General features: G+C 33.9%; 1 protein-coding gene across 2 annotated transcripts in view; it reads right to left on the reverse strand.

The window, feature by feature from the left end:
• The window catches only part of SGO2 (shugoshin 2), an 18,010-nt gene continuing 4,381 nt past the window's right edge, over positions 1-13,629 (reverse strand). Inside the window, exons 3-7 of one of the 2 annotated variants that reach the window (XM_027777547.2) lie at positions 13,389-13,549; positions 11,595-11,770; positions 11,126-11,203; positions 10,310-10,392; positions 9,165-9,918 (exon numbers count right to left, since the gene is read on the reverse strand). In XM_027777547.2, the coding sequence (XP_027633348.2) occupies positions 9,630-9,918; positions 10,310-10,392; positions 11,126-11,203; positions 11,595-11,770; positions 13,389-13,549 (787 nt within the window). In that variant the 3' untranslated portion in view covers positions 9,165-9,629. The other variant, XM_055811501.1, reaches the window with a different exon arrangement.

The following is a 13,629-nucleotide window of genomic DNA, read 5'->3' on the forward strand; positions in this document are numbered from 1 at the left end:
TAATGTAGTGACATAAACAGCATGTTTCGGAAAGAAAAAAATCTGTTTGCCAAAATGTCTCAGATAATAATTTTAACAGCTTTGTTTTGCAATACAGATGACATTACCTGGGTGATAACCTAAGTTTCGTATTGGATGAATTTTCATGCTGATGGAATATTTGTTTTTCCTGTGAGGTTTTATATGAAAACATCTTGCTCTCCTTATTGCTGTACTTCTACAGTCTTTGCATGGTCTCTGGAACTGGTGACCACAGCTAGACAAGCTCTCTGTTTAGGGGATAAAGGTCCCCTATGTAAACTACCTTGCTTGTGGCATATTTAACTCCATAGAATGTCATACAGGATCTTGAGGAAGCTTCCTTGGAGGTACAGACTGTCAAAAACCCAACAGAAAATAGTTGTTGTATTACTTAAACATTTGTAAATAAAGCTTTTGAGCCTCTTTACTGTTTATGGTTATAGTTCAAGACTTACATGTAGAATGGACACACCTGAAAGCTATATCCAGGAATACACTGTGATATTTGTAACTCATTTTTCTGTTAAAACACGCAGCCAAAATTCTGGCAGCTCACAGAAGGACATCGGTTCCCCTAGTTGAACTCCATGAGATTCCTCTTGGCCCTTCTCCAGTCTGTCTAGGTCCCTCTGAACAGCAGCACAACCATCCAGTGTTTTAGCCACTCCTCCCAGTTTTGTAATGACTGCAGATTTCTGTAGACTGCACTCTGTCTCATCATACAGGTTGTTAATGAAGATGTTAAACAGTACTGGCCCCAGCAGGAAACCCTATGGAGCTCTAGTGTTTTGCCTTCAACTGGGCTGTATGCCGCTGATCACAACCCTCTGGGACTGGCCATTCAGCCAGTTTTCAACCCGCCTCACCATGCACTTAACTAACACATACTTGGCCAGCTTCCCCGTGGGATGTTATCAAACATAATGCAAAAAGCCTCACCAAAGTTGAGATAAACAACATCCACTGCTCTCCCCTCACCCACCAAGCTAAACGTCTCATTGTAGATGGCTATCAGTTAGTAAAGCATGATTTTCCCTTTCTAAATCAACGCTAACTACTTCCAATCGCTGTTTTGACTTCAACATGTGTGGAAACAGTTTCCAGGACTATTTTCTCCATCAACTTCCCAAGTTACAATGGAAACTACAATGAAGTACAAAGAGTACAGCTTTGTATTTTTTAGAATACATTATAAATTGAAAAAGTATCAGTTACACTTGTTAAAAAACATGTAAGATATCAGACCAAAGGTCTGGCTAACCAAAGAACTGGTCTCAGAACATTTCAGCAGTGAATGCCCTTGGAAAATGTATTTAAAAAATTAACAAAAGGCGTAGTAAGGCTTCTCCAGAACACCCTTCCACCCTTCAACAATTTGCAGTTTCGGGACATCCTGTGCCAGAAATGGTGTTTCTGGTAATTCCTCATAATTTTTTTCCCATTAATTTGTCCAATTTTTAAGCCCATGCAAACTCATAACATCTACTCTTGTAGTAAGGAATTCCTCAGCATAACTGCACACTGTGTGGAGGACCACCTTCTATAACCGAAAGAAGTCATCTTATTTGTATCTCATTAAAAATGAGCTATGGCTATATTGGTTGCAAAATGAACCTAAACCTTATCCAATATAACCTAAAGTTATGTTGACTGTGAGCTATAGCCTGCAGCTAGCAGCAGCTATGATTCAGAAAATGCCAGAAAACTGTCAGCTGACAGCGCATTATGGAATGCAGAAGTGATTCATGTGAATCCAGAGGGGAAGCAGTACAAAAACCCGATAGCCAAATGGTACGATGTGGTTGTATTAGCTACCACACTAGCACTCTCTAAACTGGAATCTCAAGGTGGTGCTTTGTATGGATCCTATCTGCTATTGAATTTCTATTGCAGTGCTATTTTCTTTCTGGTTGCCTCTAGCACATGCTCTGGACACTAGACTTCTCTCTACTGTTCCTCAAATTTTAGTACGATTCTGTAAAATCCAAAAGTCAACTATCAAAGAAAAAAAAAAAGAAAATAAAAGAAAAAGAGACTGTATCTATTTCAGTAGAGTTATCAAAATTTGGGATGCTTGTGTCTGTTCCAAGCAGCACAGAGAAATGGTTCTACTCATGGTAATTATGAAAAACTCACAATAAAATTCCCAAAGGTGATTTATTTTTAATTCTTATTAAACTGTACAATTTTCTAACAAATTAAAAAGTGCTGCAAACCCTTTGAACATTTATAAATTACTGACCAGAAATGCAAACCACAAGAATAGAGCCTAACCTGTATCTGCCTTCCTCAGTAAAGGTTTCTGTGTCCCTTATGTAGGGGCTCCTTTCCAGGAAATTCCACTTTGGAAGGCCTTTACTAATCAAAGAACAGTAACTACTCTATACTGCTAAACACATATATATAAAAATATATTTAAGATTGTACCCATTTTAGAAGTATTGTTTGTACAGACAATAGCCTTGTCTTCTTCAAATAAATTTGTGTTTACTTTTAAAACTTATTTTATTTTTTACTTTATAGACTGGTGAATCCAGAAATTGTGTATCTGTAAATGGATCCCCACGCCTTAATTTGCTGTAAACAAAAGAAATAAAAGACATCATGTGTGAAAATCACCAAGCACCTATGTAACTATAATTGTAATAATGATGTAATTATAATAATTCCAAATGGTAAATACACTCAATGGAAGTTTGATACACTAAAGGAATTAAAGTTACAGAAAATAAATGTCTGAAATAGCAAGACATAGATAACTACCGTTTTCCAAAATAATGTTAAAAGTAGTCTTTTTATGTGGCCTGTATCATATTAATATCTGAGTAATCGTAACTGATTCCTGTAAGACAAAACTCAAAAATTATTTAAACCAAAAGCTTAACAGCATTAATTTAGGACAGTATACTTGAAAATAAAATATAAATAGGAGACAATAATCTAAAATTTTGAGTGACAGCCACCTTTTTTTCTGTTATTAGTTACTGTCTCTCTCCAGAAATGCACAATCATTGTGGGGTAAGAGGAGAATGTGTCTATATCATAGTAATACAGCATTTTGGCATCCAATTCAATTTGTATAAGAAAAATGTAATTCTGATCTCTTTGCATTTCTTTTACAAGCTATCTAGCATAAATAGTTCTGAAAAAACAGTGGTAATGTGAAAATCCACTTCCTACATTACTTTTAGCTCCTATTTATTTTCAGTTGCATTGCTTCAATTAATTGTTTGCTTACTTACAGAGGTACACAAAAATGTTTTGAGGGTATATGAGAACACTGCTAAATTTTTCAGTCTGTGGATTTATTTTCTTTTCCTCTCACAGTTTTATCAGAAAAGGAAGACACTCCTTTTACACTTTTGTCATAAATTAAGTTGCTATAATCCTTTCACTCTCAACACTATTAGGGGGAAATCTTTATACCATCTTTAACTCATTAATATGCATTCTACTAATACACACAACACAGCATAAATTTTCTTTAGATTAATATTATACTTAACAAAAACCCAACACCCAAACAAAAAAAACCCAAACAACTTTGTGGCAAAAACCTCTCAGAATATTTTCAGAAGTTACCAACTTAAAGGTCCATTGGGATTTAGAACTATTCACCTAAATGCAAATGTATTAGTTTTCTTAATAGTAGCTTGGCTTTAAAATTGTATTTTAAATTTTAATAATTATTACACAAATTTATGTCTTGTCTTTTAACAATCTTGGAAATCCCGTGCCACTAAATTAGCAAGAAACACTGAGAGGTAAATAACTAATTATTAAATTAATATATCTTAAACTGAAATTATTTCCTTTATTAGATACAGCTAGTTAAAGCAAAACAACTGAATTCTATAATATTAGTGCACAAATTATCTTGCCACTCGACAATATTACAAGGAAATTAATGTGGTAGAAGTTTACATTTAAATGTAACATGTACAATTATCCACCTCTAAAGGGGTTTATATCATGTTAAACATTAAGAATTCACTATTATTCACTACTAGTATGAAATGTTATATTATATGCTATATTTGAATTTTGAGACTTGAGTACTGTTTGTGTTTTTGGCACTTGGAAAGCCTGCCACGCTAACAGGAAATGTTTTATATCAACACTGAAGTATCTTTGCAAAAGAGATAGTTGAACTGTTTATTTGGGTGGGTGTTTTAATAGCAAATCTTTACTGAGGATAGATAGTTATGTACTCCAACAAACAAACAAAAGCCCTGATTTATGTATACCTACCGGTTTAGATTGGGTTCTTTGTAGCAAACAGTGGCTTTTCCTCGTCTAGTTGGTGCTGCCAAGTTTTCTTCTAAAGCTTTGGGGTATTTAGGTAGGGAAGTGTGAGATCCTGTACTAGTATTTCTCAGATCTTGCAAAGCCTTTCTCCCTGTGAACACAGTAGTTTATATGCCTTATTTAAAATATCTTCTGAATCATTAAGTGAACTTTCAATTCATAATCAGTATTTCTTTATTCAGGTACTTTCTTTCTGCTCCTACTCTAAAGATGCTCAATAAAAAATGGGATGCAGGGGAAGGGCATACATATATAATCTGAATATTCAACCTGTATAACAGTTCTCAAGTACTGCATTTTCCAACTTTATGCCTCCTCTTTGGGCATATGTGCATAAACTGAGCATAGCAAGGTGATTCAGTGAGCTTCCCTCTCTTCAAAACTGCATACCACCAAAGTATTTACAGTGCCTTGTGTTTTGAACCACTGACTGTGTCCAAGCAGAATACTCCATAAAAAAAAGTAACCAGCCTTGGCAGAAGTACTGTTTATGTCAGCTTTCTATAATCCTTTAAAACAAATTCTGAATGCCAGACCAAACAATCAATATTTAATTTGTAGACAAATATTTTGATAACTTGGGAGAAATACTGAAATTATTATTTAACACACATTTCAAAAAGTTCTAAACCGTTAATAGATCATAGTCTTTCTGAAAAGCACTATAATTTAATGCAGACAGCAATCCAAGATGAAATACATAATCTTAATCTGTATTCCTTGTATATTCTTCCAAGAATGTACATTCCTCACTGATACAGGTCAAGTTTTAGAACTACTGCATCCAGATGAGAACATGAGAACATGTAAAATGTAATTTTACAAAGGAACTGAATTTAAAACTCTTACCTTTACTTTTTGAGTTTGAATGCTTTACCTTAGGTCCTCTGTGGCAGCAAAAGGAAGCTATTGATCTCATGAAGGAAATTCACAGGCATATGGGATAAATGATGAATTTTTTGTTGTGTCTGTCTTGAGACTAATAAATTATATCACTTTACATACCTGTCAATTTGCACAGTCTAGCATACACACTCTTAAATCATAGTCAAGCTGATAGTGCTGAGTTACTATTGCCCTGCAGTAGAATTCTGTGCTGAGATCAAGTGAAATGTCTCAGTCGGTAGGACTCAGTTTCATCGTCTTCTGAAATGTGTTGGCAGAGACATAAAGTCAGAGGTTCTTCACTGGATTTCTGCTAACTTTACTTACAAGAGACATATTAAGGTGACTTTGGGCTGCTTGCAACAAGTCCCTTGGAAGACCTAATTTGCTTTAAACGAGAGGGCTCTCCAATCACAAAAAACCTCCTAAGTCTGGCTGCCTCACAAATCAATCTTGATTTGTACTAATTTTAAAGTGAAAGTAAACTGTTATTCTGAGCTTTCCCTAAAGCTTAAGGTTAGAGATCAGGTCAGCTTCCCTTTAAGCAGTAAGAGTTTTGAGACATCTATGACACCGCATTATTTAGGAAAGTTGGATGCCTTTGAGTGTGAATATTTATGTTCACATAGATCTAACTATATAGAGACTTTAATTACAGTAGACTTTCAGGTGTATTTCTTAGTACAGCTCAAGGTAGTGATCAGAGGAGCTGGTATTATCAGAAAAGATGTCATTTCCTTGCTTTCTTTTAATTCAAGGTACAGATTTGGATGTAGGATACAAAACTGAACAGCTTTTTGAACTAAATGGATGAAGATCAAATGATTAGCTTGCTTTTTATGTCAGTAATCTTCGATACTGATCATAAGGGTTTACTGATTTATCATTAAAGCCAATAAAACTATGGGATCCTTTTACTATCTTCCAAAGAAGAAACTGAAAATTAAAAGATGCAAATGCAAATTACCAGGAGTGATACCTCACACAATGGTCTAATTCTGCCAGCATGTCTATTCCGTTGTCATGTAAAAGAGGAGATTTTTTTGGCCATTGTGTCCTAGATTCAAATTAAGCCAAGGCAGTATTTGCTTGATAGTTTGTGATTCAAAGTATTAACTTGAACTAGAAAACTAGTCTAGGTGTTGGGACAGAGACAATGAAGTAAATAGGAACTTGTTGAGAATAAACGTGTTTACAAAATAGATTTCTCATGCTACAAAACTTCAAAGTTACATTCTAAAGCATATTTAAACTGTTGCATAGATGTGTTAGTCATATATTCCTTTAGCTCCTTTACAGTAATTTCATTGTATGATAGAAGACTCTAAACTTATCTTCCAGACTACACTAAAGTTTGATTATTTTCTTAATTTAATGTATCTTCCTCCAAAAAAGAGGTTGTCACATGAAAGTTTGCTCATGGACAGATTCTAGAGAAAACCTGCTCAAAGTACTTTTTTTAGATCTCAGGATTCCTGTTGAATTGCAGTGTTTCTAAAGAAATACAAATGAAATCTTTAAGTCCAGCTATGTTCTCCATTTATGAAAGATCAGTGTAGTTTGCTCTTTTTTTTCTGCTATAAAAGCTCAAGCTATTGTATCTTTTCTATCCCCAACTTCATGAATTCCATCACATTCTTTGAAAAACAAATAAACGCTACAACTATAATTGCTCCTCAGAATGTAGACTATTTACATCTGTCCAAATAAATGTCAACTTGAAATGTACTGGAAAGTAACAACGATATTAGTTACAATTAAAAATGATACAGTGACTGATATATGATATAGAATATGAATAATCTTAGTCATTTTCAGTCTTACCTTTTTCCACTCCTGTTTCATCACTCTAAGCAAGCAATAATAGTAGGATAGTATTAAAAGAAGATACCTTACCACTGTTTCAGGCACACCCGTACACTTACCATGACAAGGTGTCAGAGTCTTTTTGTTAGTCTCTTTAGAAATATGATCCAGTTTTTGTTCTGCTTTTCCAGAATCCAGTGCTTTACGATGATCATTTCCCTCACATATTTCAGAGTTTTTCAGTATAGAGAAGTTCATGGAAGCATCATGGTTATCAAGATCTGGGAGCTTCACATTGGAAAGACCTTCTTGGGAAAAGCTATCTACATTTAGTGGCATACGCTTGGAACACTGGACTGGTAAGAATTTTAAATTTTCTGATTTTTGAACTGTAGACTTTAACTTGCTCATAAGGGAATCTGTTTCATGAGGGACTTCCTCGTTATCCAAAATAGTCTGCCCACCCTGATCAATATGCCTGAAATGATTTTTTTCTGGTGTGGTCTCAGTAATATCAGAACCAAATTTCTGTTTGTGCTTTACCTGATTATCAGGAGAATTACTGAAGTTAAGGGGTTTATGTGCCACTGATGAGGAATCTATTTTCTTTAACATACTACCATTATCACTGACTTGTTCTTTAGCTTGTGGTGTATTCATAGCTATAACATTCTGAGTCACTAAAGCTACCTGCATTTGCCAAGTTTCAGTTATTTTATTTCCATGAATAGTCTCTGCATGAAATGTATCCTTATTTTTTAATTCTTCACTTTTACAAGGTGAGAACTGTGTAAAATTTTCTTTTGGTATTACATATGTTTTCTGGCTAGCCTTTGCCAATGTATGTTTTAATCTGCCTGGTGAAAGATGGCTACTCTTTTTGTCTGCTTTGCAAGTAATTTTATGAATGCTGTCATGTTCAGTTTCTCCACTTTGTTTGTAACTACCTTTTTTGTTGTATTTTATCTTTGTAATATTCTTCTGGTCTTGTTTTCTCTTGTTGTTATGTTGGTGTATCTCTGTTTGAGACCTTTTGGAAATATATTTTCCACACTGCCCATTTTCCTTTCTACAGTACTTTGCTGTGTTCATTTTAGAAGGGTTTTTTAAGGTTTTCCTGTTTATTTTTCGTCTATGTTTCTCATTTGTATGCAGAAAGTCCCACTGTGAAGGCAATATATTAGGAGTATTATGTTGGAATGGTACATTTTCACCATAATAAACTTCTGGTGGGATCTTGTGGATAGATGAGTTTGAGTCTGCTTTTTGTGCTTTGCTTTCCGTGTCTTCAAATGTTTCTGAGAAGGTTTCTTTATTTGTCTTCTGTTTTCCTGTACTTATGAAGGTAACCTTGTATGTCCTCCGAGTATCTTTAGCTTTATGTGGACAGTGTTGTGGTTGATAATATTTGCTGGTATTTAGCAAAATCTGCTTCCCTACAGAATTTCTGGTAGGCAGCTGTTCTGTCTGACTATGGAAAAGTTCAGTTTGTGAGTCAGTAGTTTTTGAAACTTCACTATTGTCAGCCCTACTTTGCCTTTCTTCTGCATAGAAAATTGAACTGACTTCAGTCTTACTTTTAGTTTTCTCTTTATCCTTCTTTGAACATTTTACTTTTCTAAAATTTGCTAATATTTTATCTGAATTGGCATTACTCTTTTTATTTTGGTGTAATTTACCTGTGTGTTTTGCTGTAACTGTGAGTAGTTCGCCTGCATCACTGGCAGTCAGCTCCATATCAGCATCATAAACAGTTTCTTCAGGCTTCATCTTGTCAGTAAAAAGCAGCTTCTTAAAATCTATGATACTTTCATTGCTGAATTTAACAGGTGAAGGAATAACGTGAGCGAAGTCACTTGAACTTTTCTGCAAAACCATGTCGTTGGTGTTGACACTGTTGACACCATGATGAGGCAAATTATTTGAGCTACATTTTTCATCAAAATCTTTTATATTAGGTTGAGTTTTTGACTTAGGAAGTACTGCATGTTTCTTTCTTTCAGTCACTTTTCCACAGAATGGCAATGAACTATTATTACATTGTTTTGTAAGCTCCTCAGACTGTCTTAGAGATTGTGTATTTTTGACACGAGTCAGGAAGGCATTATTGCAAGTTAGTTCTGTGCATAATTGATTTTCTGTAAAGAGAAAAATTTCAGCAGCTCAGGGAAAGAAACAATGGAGCACAGTTATCAGAATAACATTACTGAAGGCTGGACCAGAAACACGGAAAATTTCAAGCTGCTTTTCTTTTTGTGAATACACACATTCTGTGGTTGGTCCTTAAAAATATAGTTAACTAGAATTAATATCGTATTTTACCAAAGCTGGACTTTTGAAATTGGGTATAACTAAAAAATGTATTTTTCTATAACGACTTCAGTTATTATTTGGTTATCTTATCAAAGCTTTATTCTGTTCAAATTAATTTTGTTACATTTCAGCTGTGTTATTTCAATGACTATTATTCTACAAGTGATTGTCATGACACCTATACTTATGCATGAGCATTCTATTCCTTATTAGTTTATTAGTTTAGAAGTATTGATATACTTTCTGTATCGCACATCAAATAATGAAATATTAAATACTAATAATTAGAAAAATTACTATTTTTCATTAGCTCTGAAAAATACATCACCTGTACAGAAATACATCCTACCTTTTAAAAATAGATTTTTGTCAATGGTTGCTTCCACCGGGTCTATTTCAATTAACTTTTGATTATTTGCACCAGAAGGCAATGATAATGCAAACTTGACTTGATCTGAATACATTTCCTTGGACAAAATAGTGGTACACTTATAAGAATTTGGTATTTCACACACAGAAGAGCTATCTTGCTGCTTTGCATTAGCTGTTGCAATTAAAGGAAGCTTTACTGGCAATTCTGTAGATCTGAGAAGAGGAAATTTTATTGTGAAATTTATTACATTTTATGCCATAACATTCAATTGTTGAAAACATTCCCTTAATAATGTATAAAAGCAGAAAATGAGAACTCAGGTATGAAATCTGGTTCTGTCTTAGGGGCAAATGTATTTTTTACAATAGAGAATCCTGCTTTGTGCTGGTGAGATCCCATGGAGAAGGAAGCAAGCTACTCAAACACAAGTTTTGTCTACCACTCTCTATGTATATAAATTCCAAGTTGCAAATAGATAATTTCTGATTTAGGCAGGAAATTGTTTCTCATTCCCTCAAAATATACTTAGGACAATATATCAAGATTAGTTGTAAAAAAATTCACAGACACTTACCAACTTCCACATTTCATATAACCACCTACCTAGCAGACTGATATGTACTCTTGAACTGGTCATCAGTAGAGCTACTTGAACCAGCTGACAGAGGAAAAGGACTCTGAAGATTCTTTCAAAAGAACAGTGGGGAAGTAGAAACAGCTGAATATTCTCTTATGTTTTAAGTAGTGTAAATATCCACAGGAAAAAAATCATAAATGGGCAAAAACCAGAAGTACTGATGAAAGGTGCATGATATTCAAACACATACAAAATATTCTGTAGCAAAACTTATCAAAATCTGTAACATAATGCATCGAAGTGTAACATACAGACTTTTAAAATGTAGCTATAACTAATGTAAACTGCATTATACACATAGAAGCACAGAGCAACACTAAGCAACTGTTTAGAATGGACAATAAAAATAATACTGTTTTTAAAAATTAACTGTAATTTTGCCATGACACAAGGACTAACATGGACTACGTTTTCTGGTATAGTTTCCACATGCAAGATATTTATTGTAGCACTAAGTAAGGAAGGCAAGCAGCTTGCTCATTGGCGAAGAATACCACATACTGACATATTGTACTTTTTTTTTTTTTAACCACATGAAGTCATCAGGGCTATCAGATATTTAACTTTTAGATACTTCCTAAACAAGATTAAATCATAAATTTTTAGTGCAAGGAACAGCAAAATTTAATTGATTTCACTAGGGTTTCATCCCAAGTTTAAAAGACTTGGGGTAAATGTTTTAAAATGCATAAATGATTGCAACATTGTACTCATTTAGATGCCTTGAAAATATAACCCTGGAAAATGAGTTCAATATGTTAATAGTTCAAAAAAAGTCTTACCTCAGAAAGACTGCTTATTTCTATTGCAGTTAAGAGGTTAGCATTCAAAAACGTTTCTATTTCTATAAGAATTGTATTCTGCATGCAAAAGAAAAAGTAATTAACAAAATATATTTTATGTGGCTTCTGCCTGAAGAAAAGACAAAATATAAAGGTGAATCCATGCTTTAAATTTATTTTTTTTTTACACTCTACTGAGCACAAACTGATTTTTAATACCATCTCACTATAATAGAGATGCTGACACTAAAATAGCTGTGGATAGACATATACACTGATGGACAAAATGGTAAGCACAGAAAAACCCTATGAAAGAAAAATCAAACATAAATAATATGCTATCAGACGATATAACTCACAATCTGAGTTGTATATTTTGAATCACCATTTTAAGATGCAATATTAAGTTTCCAAAATACATAAAAGCTTGGTTGAGTTGATCTAAGTTTGAATGTTATTTGCAGCATACCAAACAGTTCAGTTTTCGACGAAGCAAGATATTATGAAGCTGCAGCTCTTCTACTTCCCTCTGAAGAAAAATCTTCTCATTCTTCAGCTTCTGAGATTTTTCTTTCTCCACACTCAAAGCCACAGCTAATGCTTTATTATTTTGTTTTAAAGATACTTTAAACATAGATGAGTTATCTAAAGGAGACAAAATTATATTATTTTCAATAGCTTTAAATCCAGGCCCTCTCTGCATGAACTATCACTATATAACATTTTTATCTGTAGGTTTTGGTGGAACAATATCGAAGCCTAACACTTTCTGATATAATACTGTTTCTGTTGGCTATCATTCTGATGACTACTTGGTTGGTTTCATGTTCAAGTTAATTTTATGCACAGATTCTGCTCTAGTCTGGATTTTTTAAAATAAGGTTATTTTAAGAAGAAAGCATTTAAAAACTGATAGTATCACAGGCATAAAAATGCTATCAAATTTATAACATACAAATACAGGTTTTACAAATTTAAAAGTTCAAAAATGTTGAGAATAAATGTGAGATTTGACAACAGAAAGAAAACAGTTTTAAATTAGAAATATACCCTCCACCGTCCTAACGTAAACCTGCCTACTAGTATCTGTTACAGAATGTTTTAGGAACTTTTTTCTTCCCCCCTCCCCGCCCTGCCAGTGACACTGCATATTACCAGGATGATTTTTTATGCCTCACATTCATAGTATCCACAGAGTTAACTTGAACTCCAGGTAGAGACAAGTCTGACTATATTCTTTTATAGTACAAAAAGAAGCAAGGTTAGCTCCAATTACATCTCTTCATTGTCTTATGTTATTACTTTCATGTTCTGTAATGCAAAATTTGCAAGGCCTTATTTCTTTGGTTTAGGAAACAGGCAACAACAGCGGAACTTTGTTAATCCAAACGTGATTTAAAATTAAAGTGAATTATTTGTATTATTGCAGTGCAGAGGTTTCTAAAGGGCACCATTATTCACCTGTACTGTTTATTTTTCACTGAAAATTAGTATTTTTGACATAAAGCCACAGTAAGTTCAAGTATATATATACACACACACACACAAAATACATATATACAAACAACAAAAAATTCTTGCCTCACTGATGAGAGAAAGAGAAGCAGAAGTCAACATTCCCTTAACCATGCCGCCTGAATTGGGAAAGTCTGAAATAGCGGTGATTTGCTGCATTTATAGTACCTTTTGCAGAAGAGGATCTGAGATGTTCCATAGTGTTGTTTCTGTCAGAGGCAGAAACAAACCCCAACCATCTACCATGACAAATTATGTTTGAAATTAATCCTGACTTACCGAGAAAACAAAGTACCTTCTGGCAAATGATTAAATCAGCAGAATAATATCTGCAGTTTTCCTTGTTTCAGTGAATAAGTCCATGAAGAATCTTATATAAATCCTATTTTGCAAATGAGACTACTAGATATTTTACTATGGCAACTGTACTCTTTAAAGGTAATTGATTTTACTCATTTTGATACCTCAGTTTTTCGATGCCCCAAATGGGCATGGACATGGATGTTAGAAATGCACCTGAGTACACTCTTTTAAAAAACACTGGCATGCCAAAAAGCAAGCACTGAAAATATTCAGAGAATTAGATAAATAACTTACTTTTTTGTGTTTTAACTTACTGACTCTCCTAAAAATGTCAACGTTTCACATTAATATTTTTAACAGGCAACAATGTAGCAAATCACATTACGTACAATTACTATTCCTTTTGCTAAGTGCAGTAGATGGCTTCACTTTTAACAGGACTTACTCAGTAATTTAGTTTTTATTTTAGTTGCTAAAGAAGCATTCCATTTTGCAGCTTGTGATGTTCCATCCCTCCTCTTCATATGCCCTTTAACAGCATTTGAGGCAAAAATGGTCAATGATTTACCAGTTGCTTCTTTATCCATCATCAAAATGAACCTGCACCTTGTCGAGGGGAATGAGGAAATAATACATAATCTTTCTCACACTTGGTAAAATTATGTTTCATTATTGCTTTTCAGGAT

Source organism: Falco peregrinus, chromosome 8 (genome assembly GCF_023634155.1).
Source record: "Falco peregrinus isolate bFalPer1 chromosome 8, bFalPer1.pri, whole genome shotgun sequence".
Taxonomy (NCBI): Eukaryota; Metazoa; Chordata; class Aves; order Falconiformes; family Falconidae; genus Falco; species Falco peregrinus.